At 43.8% G+C, this 19,029-nt stretch overlaps 1 protein-coding gene across 3 annotated transcripts in view; it reads right to left on the minus strand.

The window, feature by feature from the left end:
- Nucleotides 1-5,094: 5,094 nt before the first annotated feature.
- GRHL1 (grainyhead like transcription factor 1) overlaps nt 5,095-19,029 on the minus strand; it is a 56,161-nt gene continuing 42,226 nt past the window's right edge. For 2 of the 3 annotated variants that reach the window (XM_067544780.1, XM_067544779.1), the window contains exons 11-16: nt 17,775-17,914; nt 16,667-16,704; nt 15,978-16,066; nt 13,677-13,762; nt 10,735-10,799; nt 5,095-7,737 (exon numbers count right to left, since the gene is read on the minus strand). In XM_067544780.1, the coding sequence (XP_067400881.1) occupies nt 7,623-7,737; nt 10,735-10,799; nt 13,677-13,762; nt 15,978-16,066; nt 16,667-16,704; nt 17,775-17,914 (533 nt within the window). In that variant the 3' untranslated portion in view covers nt 5,095-7,622. Of the gene's footprint in view, nt 7,738-10,734; nt 10,800-13,676; nt 13,763-15,930; nt 16,067-16,666; nt 16,705-17,774; nt 17,915-19,029 lie in introns of those variants that run through there. The other variant, XM_067544781.1, reaches the window with a different exon arrangement.

Below are 19,029 nucleotides of genomic sequence, written 5' to 3' on the forward strand. Positions count from 1 at the left end.
GTGAGAAGAGGAAGAGGCAGGGAGCTCATCAGCATAGAGGGCAAAGTCCCCGAGGATGGGGGGGGGCAGGAGAGAGCCAGCAACAAATGTCGACGAGGATGGAGGCGTGGGAGGAGCTGGGTAGTGGCATACAATGGCAAGGCTAGGAGAGAGGAGAGTTGGCAGCGTATAGTTCCAAGGAGGTAATTATATACACATGAGAGACTCTTCATAATAGGAAGCAACCTACCAACCATTCACCAGATCCGCGACCGATCTACGCAGTCAAAGCAGCAAAAGGAATGAGGGGAACAAAGAGCCTTCCTGAGAAGAGGGGATAAACAAGGGGAACAGAACCACATCGCAACTGTATCACAGCTTCTCACCTCTCACCCTGACTTGTGGCCAAACACACTGCCAGATCATCAGCTTCCAGCCCTAACACCGGGCATCCAGCCAGCCCACTCATGCCATCCTTGAAACCCACATGACAACATGCACCTTCTGCCTGATCTGGCAGCCAACACGGCCCCCTGACCCTACTCACAAAGCACAACAGGTACAGCCTAACCCAGGGAAAGCAGAAACGGCCCAAACCATGAGCCAGCTCTGAATTAGCAACCAGTTCAGACACGTCTGGCTGAAACAATAATACATGAAATTCATTCAGTTCTTCAGATCACTCAGAACAAGAAGTCATGCCAGAGGGTGTTTCATCCCTTGGAGATCCCCTCTGAGAACGCGTGTTGACTCGGTTCCTATTCGCACATTGCCTCTATGCAGCTGTCTGTTGACAAAGATGAATAGCAGGAACACAGACAGAGGTGTCCCACAGGGGGAAAACAAACCAACCACCTGATAAATCTGGTGATATGATGGAGAAGGTAAAAAGCAATCGCTTTTACAGCATTTGTTGTCTTGTCACTGCTGTTATAATGATTTGCTTTCGGTCTTGGGGCACTAACTTTACCTTGGTGATAGGCTTTTGGAACAGCAAGTCTAAATCAATCCTCCTTACCAGTGGCTGAAATGTACATTTTCTATTATATGTAAGAAATGTGAACAAGAGTGGAAGTGGGGTCAAATAGTTTGAGCAGAGGGCTGGGACTCAGGACATTTGGATTCTATGCCCAGCTTTGTCAGTTGCTTGCTGTTACGTATATCACCTGCAAAATGGGTATAATGATAGGGCCGTTTGTAAAGAGCTTTGAGAACTTTGGATTTAAGACATTGCCAAGCACGTTAGCACACAGCATTCTAACAGTGTCATTGAAGAAGAGTTAAGAAATGGAGATCCTGGAGACACTACCAAAGTCAGCTGGCTCAAGAAGTGACCTACTGGACTTTATTTATGATTAATGGTTGCAGAGTCCGTGCAATTCTTTATTTGAAAAAGAATAAAATTAAAGGTGGCTGATTGCTGGGAGAAACCCAGCATTAAGCATGTACAGGACAGGCCTTTCAAGCCAGAACCAAAGTGGCAAATAGCTGAGCCATTTGGAGGCAGAGTCTCCCACTGAGCATCCTGCTACTACACATTCTGATTCTTGGGCATTGAAACTCTCCCTTCCTGCCCCCAGCCCAAGGGCTGAAGGAACTCTCCTAGGTAGCTGTGCCTGGAGAGATGGCTGGGTTCATGAGTGTTTCTCTTCTAAACACTTGCTTTGTCCTCCATCCATTCCAGACGTGCACCTTCTTTCTCACCACCCCACCTACTTGGAACAACCTCCCATGGAATGTACAGGCAGTCCCATCACGCGCCTCGCTCCAACGCCTGAACACCTACCTTTTCCATGGAGCGTTCGAGCTGGGGGGACTGGGAACACACCACATTTCCTATTGAGAACTCCATGCAAACTAGAGCGCTAGTCTTCAGACGTTTGGGGCTAGAGCTACTCCTGGTGCATGTGGATGCAACTCTGTTGAAATGAATGGATTCAGACCTCTTGACCAACTTGGCTCATTGTGCGTCTGGTGGCTACCAAGGGCAGCTAATTGTTGGGCACACTGTATTGCACAGCCCCACATGTGTGGATTGTGCTACAGAGTTAGTCATAGACCATGCATTACACCTACTATCCAAAGCCAGAACTGATTTCAGGTGCAAATCAAGATGTAAAAGCCCCCTGTGGTTTGGATCCTGGATTCCTTTAAGACTGCCTTTTCCTTCTGTAGCATCATGGCAGTTGAGATCTGCTAGGGCTGAACTCCAAGTCAGTCTCAGTACAGGGCCCTTTACTCCAAAGTACATTTTTACACCCCCTCCCCCAATCCACCTGTTGGTCAAACACAAGGCCAAGTTCATTTACCTACAGGGCAGAGCATAGCTCATCTATTTATTCAGGCTGTTGCCAGAGAAGACTGATGATAGAGAATGAGTATTGGAGTTCAGTACAGTTGACATTGGGCACCAGATTGTTTTTTTTTTTTTTTTTTATTTATTTGTACACGCATCCAGAGACTGTGTGATGGGCATATTTTATATGTTGCAAAATAAATCAAGCTTAATCTACTGAGCATGCCATCAGTTCACAAACTGTGTGCATAGGCAAAGAAATCAGTTGGACAAAGGAAATATAACCCTGTACAAACAAGAAACTGTCAAAAAAAAAAATAAAAAAACCCCACTGATGGCAAATATTTAAACTACCAAAAATAAATTTAGTTAAAAAGTCCTGAAATACATTTCACTGCACCATGAGCAATGCACATAATGACCAGCCAGGGAAAGAGTGATCACTGTGAACTTTCTGGTAATAGTCTGAGGGACTCTGTGGCACATTTAGAGTTCAGATTTTTTTTAAAAAATGGATCAAATTCAAAGGAGCAGCCAACCCCAACGGTATAAAGCTCAAGCTCACATCTCCCAACGGTAACGGAGGTCCTACTTTAGGCTGGCTGGTTTAAAGTACATGTGCTGAATCTCTGGAAGTGATTTGCCATCAGATCAGCTCCATCAGGACTGTCCTTTGCAGATAAGAGGATTAGCCCCACAACCAAACATCTTTAGAGAACGAAATGACGCAAAACACAGAGCATGAGCCACGGCAGAGCCAGCTTTTCCGTAGCGCACAAGCGTTCCAGTTGTGGTCATTTTTGTGATCGGCCCTGAAATCAAACCTATTTCATGTAGACCAAAAAGCCATTAGAGAGGGTTTTAACACTACCTCTGTAGGCTGAATTTGATCTAGCCACCTTAGATGAAAGGCTCTGCATCCATTCGCAATCTGCTGAACTGCTCAATTCCCCCATCCATAGCAGTTGCATTCTTCACAACTGGGCAGATCACTGCAGGCAAGCCGGTCCCTCTGCTGGGTGAAGAGTTGGCCTGCAATGGAACCAATGCAAATTGGCTCAAAGGGAGGTGGGTACAGGGTTTCACGACTCTGCATCCCCCCAGCATGCTAGTATGCACACTCTGGGTAGTGCTTAATTTGTAATGAAAGAAGTGCTGGGGCTCAAGCACTATTTTACCTTTCATAACGGACATGGCAAGTCCAGAGGTGTCAGAGTTATGAACTACCAAGCTTAGAGGGGCCAGGGCTCAGCCCAGGCACAAATTAAGCACTGTCGCTGTGGTCTTACTATGCCCCAGCATGCAGCAGGTTAGGGCCAGGGATGCTGATCCACTCGCCCTTGAGGGATGGGGATACAAATGCTATAGATGTAGCGGAGACATTCTGGCATCTATTCTGCTCCTTCCCAATCCCCATGGGAGCCCTCTGTGCAGAGGCGCCTCTTTTCCATTAGGGGAGAGTGCCGAGTTCAAATTCTGCTAAGGCTGTGCTTAACCACAGACTGTGTAGCCTAGGGGAACAGGGGCCCAGGCTGTAAAAAAATAAAGTGTCTTCCAAACGAGTAAGGAGGTTACCAGAGAAAAATCAGATGCCTCTCCAAGAGCTACTGAAGCACCAGCAGCATTCCAGCTTCTCTCAAAACTGTTTATATATTTTTTAAATTAGTAATCTTTCAATCCGAGCATAACCAGGGACCTGGAATTTTGCAAGGCCCAGCAAATACTACACAGAGAAACAGGAGGTTCTTTACAAATAGCCTTCACCACAGCAGTGCTGGGAGGAAACACGGTAACGTAATTCTGGGCCAACGGTTGCAGACAAAAGCTGGTGACACTGCAAGTGTCCAATAGGAGAAGAGACTGGGGGAGTGGCTAGTTTGGGGGAGTGGCAGTGGGTTATAGAGCTTTTGGCCTCTACACTCACCTTGTCGGAAACAAGCACTGACCAAGTTCGTATTGACCCACAGCAGCTTGTGACATGAGTCTGGTTTTCTGCAGGGACAGGTGCCCACTTCACACAAGCCATATCCCCTCCCTAAGCCCCCTCTCTCCATTGGCACCCTCATAAGAAGAATCAGCTAAAGGCTCAAACATAGGGCAAGCCAAGGGGGTGGAACTTGTGCTGCCATTGCCCATACAGTGCCTCTTCTACGGCTAAGCACAGATCTTCATGCTCCAGCCCACAGTGTTGGGGACCTCCACCAAAAAAACAGTTTAATATTTCCCCCAACTGCCCCCTCACCGATGAGATAAGGAAGGATCCACTTATTCAGCTCCTTAACTGTAATTCTGAACAAGCTTCTGTCATCTCCCCTCAGACACCCAATGATACACAATTCCAGCCAGAGGTGCGGAGAGGAGGATCACTTGAGAACCGGCGTGACTGGTAACACCCAGCGTTCTGTTCAGGGCTACGGTGTTGTTAAGTCTCCAGCCGAACAGAGGTACCAAATTGTAAACAATGGGCCAACGGCGTTTACCAACATGCAATCAGGCTATGCACGTTGGTGCTCATGATGCAGAAGTTTTTTTCTTTCTCCCCCCCCCCCCCCCTTTTTTTTTTTTTTTTTTTAAAGTACAGATTGCCTTCAAGGAGAGGCTGAGAGTTTAGAAAATGCTTCATATATGACGAGAGGCTATACTGAAAAAAACATCTTCTGAACTTTTTTTTTTTAAAAACTTCTCACTACAATTAAATAACTGTAATATCTTCGTTACAGCAGAACTCCACCATCATTAGAAAAACAATGGGTGAAATCCTGACCCTACTGAAATCAATGGGAGTTTTGCCATTAATGTCAATAGTCACCCAATATACATGCATACGTGTGTACGCGCACACACTCTCTCAAGTGAGTTATTTAGCTTGAATGAACTGATGAATGATATTAACACACTTTTAGTGTTTGCTAGGAGGAGACACCCAGCGGAGGGGCCATTTGCTTTATTTCTAATATCTGTAAGAGAAATTAGGAGGCAAGGTTGGGTTCTTTTGTGTGTGTGTGTGTGTGTGTGTGTGTGTGTGTGTGTGTGTGTGAGAGTTAGTCATTACAGAAGGGAGATTAAAATTTGTTAACTGCATATGAGAGTCGTAATTAGAAATGGACATATAAAATTTAATAGCTTTGGTTTAAAATACATCTTTTTATACAATTAAAAAACAGCAGGCAAGACCAAAAACTCAGTTTCACAAAACATACAACATTGCTATTGTTATAAGACCCGTGTCCCAGAGTATTTTATAATGAAAAACAATCTGTAATTTAAATTACATACTTCATGAAGATAACAGTAATAAGAAAAAACATTAATGTCAAGTCTAGATCTAGAAACTCCCTAAATCTACTTCCCTAGCCCTACACTGATTGTCTGAAATAAAACTTCCACTTCCAATAAAAATGAGTATATATATTTGTATTTCTACATGCATATAAAAGAATTCCCTTGCCACAGTAACATTTTCCCCACAAATTCATGAATGGAAGCCCAAATTGCAGTTGATTCATATAAACTTGCGATATGGCAGATTTCTGTTTTGTTCTTCAAACCAGGATGTCCTTAAGAGAGATTACATGTTGGGGGCAGTCTCATCAATATGCCCACTGCATTACATACGTTTCTTTTCTAGGGCTCAGTCCTCCCGGCTATCTGCAGCCAGTCAGGCAAAGCACTGCACACTCAGTGTTTGCTGAACACCTGTACAGTGTGGAGAATACAGAGTGTGCAGTAGGTCAGCAAATCTCTGTCCCTGCACCAAACTGAGCACTGAGGAGTAATAGGGGGAAACAGGCCTGGTGCTGGAAGATGGGGCATAGTCAGACTAAAGGCCCCTCAGTAAAATCCAGTGGATAGCAGCAATATTTAATATTTCCACTAATTTCTGCTGCCAACTGGGAGCAGTAGCTACTGACTGTTTAACAGTTTCGGTCACAGGCTGCTACTGCTTGGTTTCTCTTCTCACAGCCAGAGGCTTGATGCTTCATGATGTGCACTGAGCATTGTGTGCTTGCCAGCCGGCAGGGCCCACTCTCCCCACAATTTACATCACCTTGTTGGATTGTGAGCACCGTGCTACATGGCCCTTCTGGTGGTCTGGGCCTTCCTCTCTCAATCCTGCACGGTCAAGTTCTCAGGATCATAGGAACTGCCAGACTGGAGCAGCCTAGTGGCCCATCTAGTCCAGTATCTTGGCTGTGACAGTAACTAGCACCGGATTCAGAAGGTGTGAGAAATCCTGCAGCAGACAGTTACAGAATAGTTTGCTCATAGGGAACATTTCTTCATAACTCCAAGAGGTTGGCTTATGTCCTGGAAACACAAGCCCCCAGCTTCTCTTAGGTTTAAGACTGAGAATACACAAATCTCACTGCAGGTACAGAATACAAGGAACACAGCCATTGCAGAACTTTAATTGGTAGTGTATAACACAAGCCTAACCCGCATCTCACTGTGCAGTGGGGGTTGATGTACAGTCAGCATCATTCCTTCTGTTTAGGAAAATCCTCTTTAAATAAATCATCTCTGTGCATTCTATGAATATATAATATGAGCTCAGGTTTGGAGCATACTAGTTTTTTAAATAATTATTTGCCTGTATATGGTATCCTTTTAGGGAGGCTTCATTGCATATATTCACTGTACATACATGAATAGTATATTTATATATATATATATATTATATATGACTCATATATACACATTTACATACCTTCAAAAATATATTGCACTTATATACACAATACAGCTTCATCTCAAACAAGTTCACACAGTAACTTAGGTAAGTTCTTCATGAGCAAGGCAGTTTTACATTCCCCCCAAAATTATACCAGGGATTTCAGCAACACGCCCTGTTCTCATCAGTAAACATTATAGAGTCTAGTCTCCCGTATGCCCCTGCAGCTCCTCTACGCATCAATGGGAGTCATGTGGCTGTATCTAGCAGAGAGCAGTCCAAAAAGACACTATTAGCTGATAGGCTCAAATTAATATTTAATTAGATAAATAGACGTTAGTATATCACCACTACAAAGGGCCACATTTCAGGGCTTCGCCCCCCCCCTCCCCATTTGCTAATGTTTTGTACATAAATATTGTATAATTCCTGATATCTTTGTTCACTTATTTCAAGTGCACTGAGTTACTGAGCATTGCTTCGTCTTTTGGGAAGAACAGAAACGTGACTGCATCAACTTTGTTGAACAAACACTGCTCCGATCCCTGGAAGAACCCCACACATTGGGTTTCTTCCAGAGAAAGCAATTAGCGTTTGACCCTGCAGACTGAATTATAGAAAAATGTTCATCTGAGACCTTCAGGTAAAATCCACAGAGGGTCGATGGCTTCGGTTTTAGATCTCAGTGAGAGTGAGTTTGTAAGATCCTCCGGCTTCTTCAATCTGTAGCTGGAAGGTGTCTTCATTCGAATAGTGCTTCACAATGTTGTCGTCCATGTTGACCAGGATTCTAGGAAATAAGGCAGGTAAGTATCTAGTTTAAATGCAGACGTGCCCAGAAAATGCATGAAGTGTTGCTCCTTTAAAGCGAAGAGAACACTTCTGGATTGCCCAGAAATAACTCTGCTACCCCTCTCACCCTTCATCTCCTGATCTGCTTTAACATGCTTCAAAAGCTGCTGTTGTGGCTTGCAACCACACTTACAAACCGTTGTCCATGATTTGAAAGAGCTGCAAGTCCAGAGCACATGGGAAAGGGAGGGAGAATGATCTCAGAAATGACACACAGAGCTGGGAGAGTGAGAGTGCGACATGTGCACCCATACACACACGCGTGCCTGGTTGTGACCTCACTTGGATGCAAGATACATGGAAGAACCAGGTTCAAGACCCTGCTCTGTCGGATTCCACTTTGTATAAATAAATTAAATATCCACTGGAGCAAGGCTCTGGGTCTCTCATCCCAGGTGAATGCCCTAACCACAGGGCTATAGGTCAGTCTCTTGCTTTCTGAAGCAGGAGAGACTGAGACAGGCCCCTATCCCAGAATAGATTGGTGAATAAGACACTCACCTGGGATGCAGCAGACCCAGATTCAAGTCTGAATCAGGATGCTGGAGGCACCCCGGGCAAGTGCCATAACTTTGGGCTACTGGTTATTTTGGGGTGAGACCTCCCTACATTTTTGCAGAAAATATCAACAGGTCTAAGGTTTGTCCCCCTGCAGAACAGGACATTTTTTGAAATCTTGAAAATTTTCCAGGGACGGAAACCCCTTTTCCAGCACAGCACTCCTGACACACAGACTTTATGAAACTGAATCAGTTTCAAGACACCTGGACAGTTCACAGAGCTCTGACCTGGTTCATCTGGACACCTCACAACTATAGCGACAAGGCGGGTGAGGGACTCTTTTATTGGAGCAGCTTCTGGTGGTGTGAGACAAGCTTTTGAGCTTACACAGAACTCTTCCTCAGGTCTGGGAAAGGTATGCAGAGGGTATGTCTACACAGCAACCAGACACCCATGGCTGGCCCATGCCAGCTGACTTGGGCTCATGGATCTTGGGCTACGGGGCTATTTCACTGCTCTGTAGAAAATGGGTCTTGTACTGAGCCTGGATTCTAGGATTTGCAAGGTGGGAGGTCCCAGAGCTCAGGCTCCAGTCTGAGCCCAGAAGTCTACACTGCAGTGAAACAGCGCCACAGTCCAAGTCTGAGTCAGCCGGCACAGGCCAGCCGTGGGTTTTTCTTTACTGTGTAGACACACCTAGAGTGACACGGCTAAATTCAAGGTGGAACACACTGTTCAGCATAAATAGTTAACACATATTTCATGGGACCATTCTGGGTGAAGTGGCCAGTTAACACAGCTGGAACAACACTGCACACAACCTGACAATTATGTAAGGGACAACAAAACACAACAGGGATGGCAGTTCAATTGCTGCAATCCAGACACATCAGACCACTTCTTCTTTTGCTGAATTGGTCTTTATGGATACAGATGCCTGCATAAATGGAAGAGCCCTAGAAGATGGTTTGGTCAGCAAAACACAAGGCCTTCAATTCAAGCTTTCCCAGGCAGTATTGCTTTAGTACTTCTACTCCAGTGAAGACAGCTCTTTACAGCACATTCCAAAGGCACACAAAATTGAAGGATTGAATACTGTGTCTAGTTCTGGTGTCCACAATTTAAGAAGGATGATAAAAAATTGGAGAGGGTTCAGAGAAGAGCTACAAAATGATTAAAAGGTTGGAAAACATGCATTAACCTTATCGTGAAAGAGTCAAGGAGCTTAACAGAGGAGGGGGTAGACAAAACAGTGGAGGTGTACACACTGAAATGCTCCTCCCACCGATGTAACTCCCCTGCTACGCCAACATAATAAAGCCACCTCAACGAGCGGCGTAGGGATTATGTCAGCTTAAGTAGGGCGACACGGTGTTAATGTAGACACTGCGTCCCTTACATTGGCTGTGGGGCTGTCATTCTTGTCAATTTCTTGTGAAATTGAGAAGAAAGCCCCCCTGAGAGCTGAACCCCTGAGGACTTCTCCACAGGGAACCAGGCAGCCATGTCAATTTCACAGCTGACATGGCTGCCCGTGCCAGCGGAGAGGGGGGAACTGAGAAGGCCAAAGTGACTTCCTCTCACTCCTGGCAGCGAGAAGGGTTGGGGTTGGCTGCTTCTGCCCCCCACTCTCTATTGGGAGCCAGGTGGCCTCGTCAATTTCAGGCTCAGCCTGGGACTGGCTCCTGGCCGGAAAGGGGAGGAGCTGGCTGAGTGACTGGGCTCTCAGCTCCCCACACTGCCCCTCTTAGGTCAGTGGAAGTATCCATGAGGACATACTCCACCGACCTAAGGAGGTCAGTATGGACAACAGCCAATGCAGTAATTACTGCAGTAGTGGCTGTAAGTCAACCTATGTTAGCTTGACTTATTTTTCTAGTGTAGACAAGGCCAGAGAGAAAGTTAAGGAGTGACTTGATTACAGTCTGTAAAATACCTACATGGGGAACAGAAATTTGACAGTAGAGGGCTCATCAATCTAGCAGACAGAGATATAAACAAGATCCAATGGCTGGAAGCTGAAGCTAGACAAATTCAGACTAGAAATAAAGTGCAGAGTTTTTTTTAAAACCAGTGAGGGAATTAAGGGTTGTGATGGATTTGCCATTACTAGCAACTTCAAAAAAAAATTTTTTTTTTAAATAGGGGGGGAGGGGGGAGAGAAAAAGCTATGCTCTAGTTCAAACAGGAATGAATTCAGGGAGGTTCTGTGGCCTGTGTTATGCCTGAGGTTGGACTAGATGATCACAGCGGTCCCTTTTGGTTTTGTAATCTATGAATTTGGGAAGATTTAGCATCTGTGCTGTGTACGAAGGGAGCATGTGTGTGTATTGGGGGTTATAATGTGTTGGTTTTTTCTGAAGGCCTGATAATACAACAAGATATCACCCTTTCTTTGGAAAGCTGCTGTAGACGCTACGTGAGACATACTCACCCTTTTTTACATTTCTTGAAGATTTTTCCAATTTTATCAAAAGGAACATCATACTTGTCGGATATCTAGAATATAAAGAGAAAACTCAGTCCCTAAATCAGGGAGACTGCAGGCCACTGTTTGTATTTCACTTTTATTCAGAGGAACGATACAATGACGTAAATCAAACAAAAACCCTGCCCTGCAAGACTGATACGGACATTCCTAAAATGTAGCCCCATCAATAGGACATGCCTATCTTTATAATCATTGTGATTGCCAGTTTACTAATACAGGCATGCAGTCAATCGGTTTCAATGCTTAATTTTCTTATTTTCACTTTGACGTTTCTGGCCCAATTTTTAAAACAGCCATATTCAAGCCACTAAATAGAAGTGCTCTCATCTGCTGAGGGACTAAGCCCTCAGACTTCAATGACAACCAAATCATGTTTTAACCATGACTGCATCTGCTAAGTAGTAACTGGGTTCCACACCATGGTAGCTTTATGTATTGCAGAATGGGCTTTAAAGAAAACTCGCATTGATCATGCTTTGGCCCTCTTTGCACTCAAGATAAAACACTGCCAGCTGAACTGGTTTTTACATACGGTTTGCACAAGACTCCCAATTTCAGGAGCTACTTTACAGCCCACCAGTGGAAGTTAGTGTTGCTCTTTGTCAGTGCAAGAGAAAGGGATTGGGCACCCCAACCAGTCCATTAATAGATACGTGTTAACTTCAGTTTCAGAGTGGGTGGGCATGTTCTAGAAGAGGGGAAGCATAAATGGAGGAGCTTCTGGGGAGAAGAAAGAGACATGATCGCTCCTCAGAGGTGTGGGGGGAGGGGGGCTAAGAGGAGAGGAACTTGCATGCTATGCTAAGGAAAGAAGCCAAATGCAAAAATCCTAGAGTAACTGGCAAAACAAGCTCAGTATAAAACAGCAGTCACCTCATTCAGTATTTTATTACATAAATCACCATAAAACCCATCAAGTGGTTGTTATTGTGCTGGGTTCAATCTTCTTTGGCAAGCTGCTTAATCTACACTTTTGTTTTTGTTAAATAGTAACAGTTGGGGGATTCCCAGCTTTAGATCTGTTCTAGTTCAGACATTCTGCTTGCTCCTACATTAGGGTCTGAATGGAACATGCTACAACCATACTATTGGGTCAATAAACTCCTCTTCTTCCCCTCCTCTACCCCCAAAGATTAGATGCAGGTGCCTTGTAACACATCGTAAGTGCTAGTCACAACAGCCATGATGGAATCTCAGATAAGGGAATGGATTTTAGATCCCAAGACTATGGCTAATGAGTGCTATCACTTATACCGCCCTAAACCCTTCAAGCTTAACCAGACACTAGTTGGACAAAGATCAAGCAAGCAAAAATCAAATGACCAAGAGTTTCAATGTTTGTTGTCAATTCAACAGGCACTCCCCAAAGTTAGCCTCTACACTTTCCCGGCACCCACGCAGGCAACTGACGTAGTGGGAGATATTTTGCAATTAAAGGGCTTGTCTATATTGCACTGCAATATTTCATGTTCTAACTGCCCTGCGTGGATGCTGCTGGTGCAAACTGAAAAGGTACCTAGCTCGTGTTAACTTAGTCTGTTTGAAACCAGGTACTTTTTTAGTTTGTGCCAGCAGCATCCACACAGAGCAATTAGAGCACGAAATTTTGGTGTGATCTGCAATTAACACCCTTGTAATCCACACTGTGGTGCAATGTAGACATAGCTTAAAAATCACACGATTGTAGCAGTAGCCAGTAGCGATAGCTACAGTTTAGTGTGCACAGCAGTTTGCATTCTAACCTCCCTGTTTTCACATGCTCACAACTTCCTGAATATTCACTTTTTTTTTTAAATTTACATTTTCCAGGCTTGGTCTCTGACTGAAGAAGAATTTTGTGTGTGTGTGCATGTGGGCACGTCTATATAAAGTTAAAACAAAATCCCGCCAGCCATTTAAAAAAAAGGCGCAAGCATTTTTCCCATTGCAAAACCAGATATTTTTGCTGCAACTCTGTTCAAAGACACTTTGTAATCTGACATTAAAATAGTCACTGGGAAGGAGGATATAATTTGCTAGGCATGAAGGGAAAACAAAGTAATAAGAGACTGACAAAAACATAAGTCACTTCAGCATGCTACAGAAACCACTCCAGCAATTAATTAAAACACTACCTTCAAAAACAAAAAACAGACACAAAGTAGGACCCTACTGATTAGTTTTGATACCAGTGGAACCACCTTAAAAAGCTTCTTCTGCAGCTCAGCGAAGAAAGGACCTGCATGAAAAATAAACCTAGGAATGTGTATTTTCAAGTGTGACCAATGATTTTGGGTGCCTCAAGGTTTTGGACATCCAGTCTGAGACACCTAAATGGCGTTCAGAAAGTGCTGAGCAGCACTCACGCTTCAAAAATCAAGCCCCTTTAAGAGGTCTCAAAGTTGGACACACAAAAACAGAGGCTCCCAAAATAACTAGTTACTTGAAAATTTAAGCCCTGAGCTTCAGCTGCTTTCTTATTTGCCTGGGATTTACTTTTCTACACTTAAGAATTCAGAGGTTGAACAAACATGCTTAATATTTCTGGACTCCAGCTATTCTTGATGGAGAGATCACTACTTAGAATGGAGCCCACCACTGACTTAGCTAAGTCCACCACAGCACCAACGAAGGATGCCCATAAATTTTTGCTTGCTTTATTTTTAAAAGTCAGCTTTAAATAGAAGCTAAGGAGTTAACTGCAGTGTTCTCCCCCTTAATCAAAGGTACTGGTTCCCCACCTTTTTAACTAGAGGCAACAGAAATATTTAGATGAACCTGCCTGCTGCTATGATTCAAGCTCAGCCATGCAATAAGTATTTTGTGTCCAACACTAGGGCACCAGGTATCATATTCATTGTTTCACAGACCAGACACAAAGTTCTCTAAACTGTCCTGGTACTTACAGCTTCCATTAGACCTTTCAGAGATGGTGTCTTTAGCATAAGTGCATCAAAGACTTCTTCCGACTCCTTTCGGACATACAACAATACTGAATGCAAATCAGAGACAGAGAGTGGTTTAATATACATTTGTTCCTTGAGGAACAGCCATAAATAAGCACAGAGTAACATACATTAAAATAATGCAGCAAAGATGTACATAAACTTAGCTCAATCAAAAAATGTACCTTTGCTTGTTGAAAGAGGGGCAGGCAGAAGTGTCCCAAACTCAGTTGCTAAACACCTTTACCTTTGAACCGTCCTGCATTTGTCTCCATTTGTTAAGGAGATAAAATGCTACACTGGAAATGCTTTTAGAGAAGCATTTTAGAGAATGCTAAAATGCTTTTAGAGAAGTCAGAATAGGTGAGCAAGTAAAACACAGATCTTTCAGAGTGTCTTGGCGGCTATGGCCCATGCTATCCAGTGGCCACGAAAACTGTTAAATAAAATAATGCAGCAGATACCAGTGTAGTTTCTCATGCTGAACTTGCAATTTCCTTATATTTATTCTCTTTAGTTTCTTGCAACTGTCTATACTTTCCCCCCATTTTAGCCTGGTCTCTCTCCCTTTTTGTTTCCCAGTTTTACTTCCTTGCTATTGTTCAGTAATATTTATTAGCAATCATGTTGCTCCATCTAGTAGGATATCAATTTGATTCCTCCCCTTCCGCCCTCCAAAGACCAGACGGAAAGAATGAGAAGCCAGACAACCTAATCATCCACAGCGTCCTCAAGCTCATAGAGATGGAGCCATTACGCAGAAAAACAGCCCCATTAAAAACTACATTAAGGCTGAGCAATGAAAGCAGGGAAATGTGGACTTGTAACAGCTTCACCCTCTAATAACTAGGTATTGCGGCACATATAGTTTACTGTTTTGACAACTCACTTCTCTGACACACCTGTGATTTAGAACAGAATACTGTAACATCTAGGTCAAGTAGGGTGAATTAAAGGATATTCAGAAGCTTGGAAATTTTCCTTTGATGTAGGAGGGTTTACAAATGAAGGCAGGAGGAGGAGGGTGGATTTAAAAGTGAACACAGCAATATACAGACACGGCAGTATGGTCTCGAGCACAGAGCACTGACTGAATGGATGACCTTGGGCAAGTCACTTCACCCCCGTGCCTCAGTTTCCCCATCTGTATAATGAAGTTAATTATATTGGCCGCCTCTGTCAAGTGCTTGGAGATCTACGGATGAAAAGTGCTATCTAAAAGCCAGGTATTATTATAGAGCACAGATATGATGCTATGGCAGCTACTCATAGAATAAAGTTCCCATTTTATGATTTACTATAATGAAAGAAACCAAGCTCCCATTAATTCTCATTTTCCCTTCAGCAAACATATTTCTCTTCATTAGTTTATTGCAGCCAGAGGGGAATGACAGCCATGTGGTTTAGGTTGTAACTGGGTTGTAACTCCAGAGACACGGGTTCAGCTCCTCATCTGCTACAAACTTCCTGAGTGGCCCAGACAGGTCATTTAATCCTTCCGTGCCCCACTTCTCCATCTACAAAACGGGATGATGGTACTTCTCTATTCAACAGGGGGCTGAGAGGATACACGTGTTAAAAAAGATGAGGGCCATCTCCAGTACTGAAGATCGACAGGTTTAATATAAAAGACGACTATTCACTGAACCTGACACTCACGGGAGAGCCATTCATTGGAGAATGGTTTATTTGCCATCACGGGAGATGTAAGAAATGGAAAGCTGGAGACAGGAAATAATTTTATACACAGAACCAGTTCTTGACATTAAATAAAAGGTGCTACAGAAATGCAAGTTATTACAGGATCGCAAAGCTTTTCAAAACTTAAATTATTCCTCAAAAAAAAAAAAAAAAAAAAAAAATCCCACCCCTGAGAAAGTGGTGCATTCTAGATGGGGGAAACAGACAAAGGGAAGCTAAGTGACTTGCCAAAGTTTACTCAGCAAGTCAGTGTCTGAGCTGGGAATAGAACCCAGGAGTCCTAACCATGAGACAAAACTCTCAGACTGTTATTACAACCAAACTCATGCATTTGCAAGTTTAGTTGGCTCCCCCCTGCTGAGGCACAAAAGGGAGTATTTTCCTTTCAAAACAGGCATGTCTCCTGCTAGCACTGATGGGAATCAGCTGGGCACATTGAAAAGGAGCACACACTACTCTTCCCCACTCACCCACAGAAAAACATTCCTATCCGACCTGGCTTTCTTTCATGACCTGGCAATCCAACACATGTGACTTAAAAAAAAAAAACAAAAAAAATACCTCGTTTTGGTTCCTCTATTCTGGCCAGCTTATTAGGAGATGCAATAAAATCATCTTCAGTTATATAAGGCCCCCTCTTCATATTAGAGCTGTAATAGGGCAAAATAAAAAAAATGTATTAGCAGCAGTAGCACCATCAGCAGGAGCAGCCTGCTTGCCTAGAAGCAGGGAAACCACCACATGAGGATATTAGGATGAACATCATTTCAGGACCTGGGTAACGATTACTTTAATTACAATGGGCATTACTCTTTACACAAGTCAAGACACATTATTAAAAAAATTGTCCAGGTGCTTTGATTCTGTACATACGCTGCTTCTCTGTCTCTCTCCAACATGGAGCCATCTTGTGCTGCTAAGCACAACTCCAAATCAGCTATTTACCTGGAGATTCTGGGCAAGACCTTTTGGAATGGGAGTATTTTGGGGCACACACTGGAAGCCCACAGCAGCAAACCTGAGTGTTAAGCTGGCTGCATGGTGATGGGTAGTACCTGCGGTGCAATTCTTCCAGAAGACAGCACTGCCAGCTTACAGGTCTGGGGCTTATATAAGGGGAGGAGTAAAACACTTCGTATTTACAATACACTACAAGCTCTTTGGGGCAGGGATCTCCCCTTCCTAGTTGATTTTACAGCACCATGCAATGCAATGGTGTTACAGAATGGATGAAATAGCAAGTCTCTTACCTTTCACCCTCCAGTTCTTCTGATGCAACTGGCAAGACCTTTAAAGCAAAACAAGAAAAGATTTTGAGTGTACAGAGAAAGGTGCTCTAAATTAGACTACTGGATAGTAAATGACATGGGACCCTTAACTGGAATCTACCACGGTGTTTAATTCTCTAAAATATCAGCCAGGCACCAATTGCACCAGGAAGAATGTCAAGACAGCCCCATCAGCACTTGCAATATGGCCCTACCAGTCTTGTTCCCCTCCCTTTCTGTAGGATATTTGCCTGAAGTGAATTGGTTAATAATGGCTCTGATTGCATTAGTGATTAATTCAGCAGTAAGGGGTTTAACGTGATCACCTCCAGCAAAACTCTAGTGGTATCAAATTAGTGCTAAAGGGGATGGGGCCCAATGCATGGAGCCATTTTCAGATGGAGCCAGGGATAGGTGGATCTTCCACCTCTGCCTGCCTAAGTGACATTGACAACAGCTCACCCTTAAGGTGCAGGGCAGAGAAGCTATGAAATAGGTAGCCAGGCAGGATGGCAATAATGTGTTAAGAATAAACACCAAGGTCCAGCCCACAAAATAGTTGTACCTTTGTTAAATCAACAAATGAGCACACTTTGCTTAGAATCTTCAAAAAGGTGTGTGAATTTTATCCAGTTCTCCTGGTTTAGGAGCTGAAATTCATTTCCTCCTCTTCCCCTTCATACCCAGAGAGATGCTTAACAGCTGCCTAGTTTCTAGTCTCACTGAAGTTTGTGCTTCCAAAATCCTAATACATTATATATACGGTGGTGGAAAAGACGCTAAGGTGGACCTGAAAAGCCAACAACAGGAACATACTGATGAGAGCAGGACTCCTAGAACAGTATCCTGTCTCCAGACTGTGACCTGCACCAAATGCTAGCCCACAAAATAAGTTTTCTTCCTAATCCCTATTTATTAGAGCTTGGCTTATGCCATGAAACATGAAGTTTTATATCATCACACTTGATAGTAACTTCTTGCTCCCAGTGGTTACACAGTTAAGAACCAGCCCAATGGCTATGTACGGTATCATCACACAGACAAACAATGACCCAATTTTATATTATGGGCACACAGTGGCCTCACATACATGAGCCCCACGCTGAAGACTGGGATAGAGAAGGTCGGGGATAAAGAGAACTGGCTGAGTGTCGAGATCTAGGCACGGCTTGAAGACAGTGACATCTGTCCGCTTGTGGGAAGGAAGCATTGGCACTTTAACATCCGGAACTGTAAAAGAGACATCAAAGAGAGTAACATATGGATATTTAAAACAATGACATGGTTGTAGCCTTACTCCTTAAGAGCTATGTATTGCTGTTAAGCAGTGATGTGCTGGGGTGGGTGTGAAGCGAAGGGTCTTGGGACCCCACTGTTAAAATTTCTCAGCCAAGTTTTTTTTGGGAAGAGTAGAGGGAAATGGCGGTTTCCCAGCATCTGATGGAATCATCTACTCTATGGGCCACTAAATCACCTTTGCCAGAGATGTTTATTCTTAGGTTGCATCTCCTTTTGGAATGTGTCCCATGTTTCAGTAAAATCTTCCTAAAGGATAACTAAGATCCATTTGGTTCATTGCACAAACCCCAATTTCAAGTGGCAGAGCATGAACACTGTGCTATACTTTCCATACACTCCTGCCTTTTCAGTGAGTGGCAGGAAGCATTTGCCAAGTGGCTTCCCCTTGGCTGGGGTTATGAGAAAGGGCTTTTGTTTAAACAGGTAAACAAATGAATTAATAGATTTCCCCCCAGTAGTTCACCCCTTCCCTGTGAGCTCATGCACCCTGGGATGTGGGGCTCACAAACTGCAGGGGGGGAATATTTGTGGGAGCCCCTTGTTTCAATATTGATAGCATATCACCACTTAAAAGCACACAGAGCTGACGAACATTTGTTTCACATGTGCAAACATTTCTGAAGGAAGGTCTTATGGCCACTGCACAGGACTGGGAGAGTCACATATAGGGTCTAGTCCCTCCTCTGCCACAGGACTTCCTGTGTAACTCGCTGTACTTCAGAGTCTTTTTCTGCACAATGGGGGAGTACTTCAACCTCACAGGGGCTTAGTGAGGCTTGTTGTCACTGAGTATTGAAAAGCATTTGGAGATCCTCAGATGGAAAGCACTACAGAAGTACTGCTACTACTCTGGAGTAGAGTTCATCAAGAGACCAACATTTTTGCAGAACAGAAAGTTCTGTGAAAAATTTTGGTTCACCATTCTGAACGGAAACAAAACATTTCAGTCTAGTCCAAAATTAACCTGTGCCCCTGTGAGCCACTGTGTGCCTCATGGAGTTGTAGTTTAGGTGTCTCATGCCCCGTTCTCCCCCATGAGCTATGCT

Source organism: Emydura macquarii, unplaced genomic scaffold (assembly GCF_026122565.2).
Source record: "Emydura macquarii macquarii isolate MOO-44397 ecotype Brisbane River unplaced genomic scaffold, CSIRO-AGI_Emac_v2 contig_1027, whole genome shotgun sequence".
Classification (NCBI taxonomy): Eukaryota; Metazoa; Chordata; order Testudines; family Chelidae; genus Emydura; species Emydura macquarii.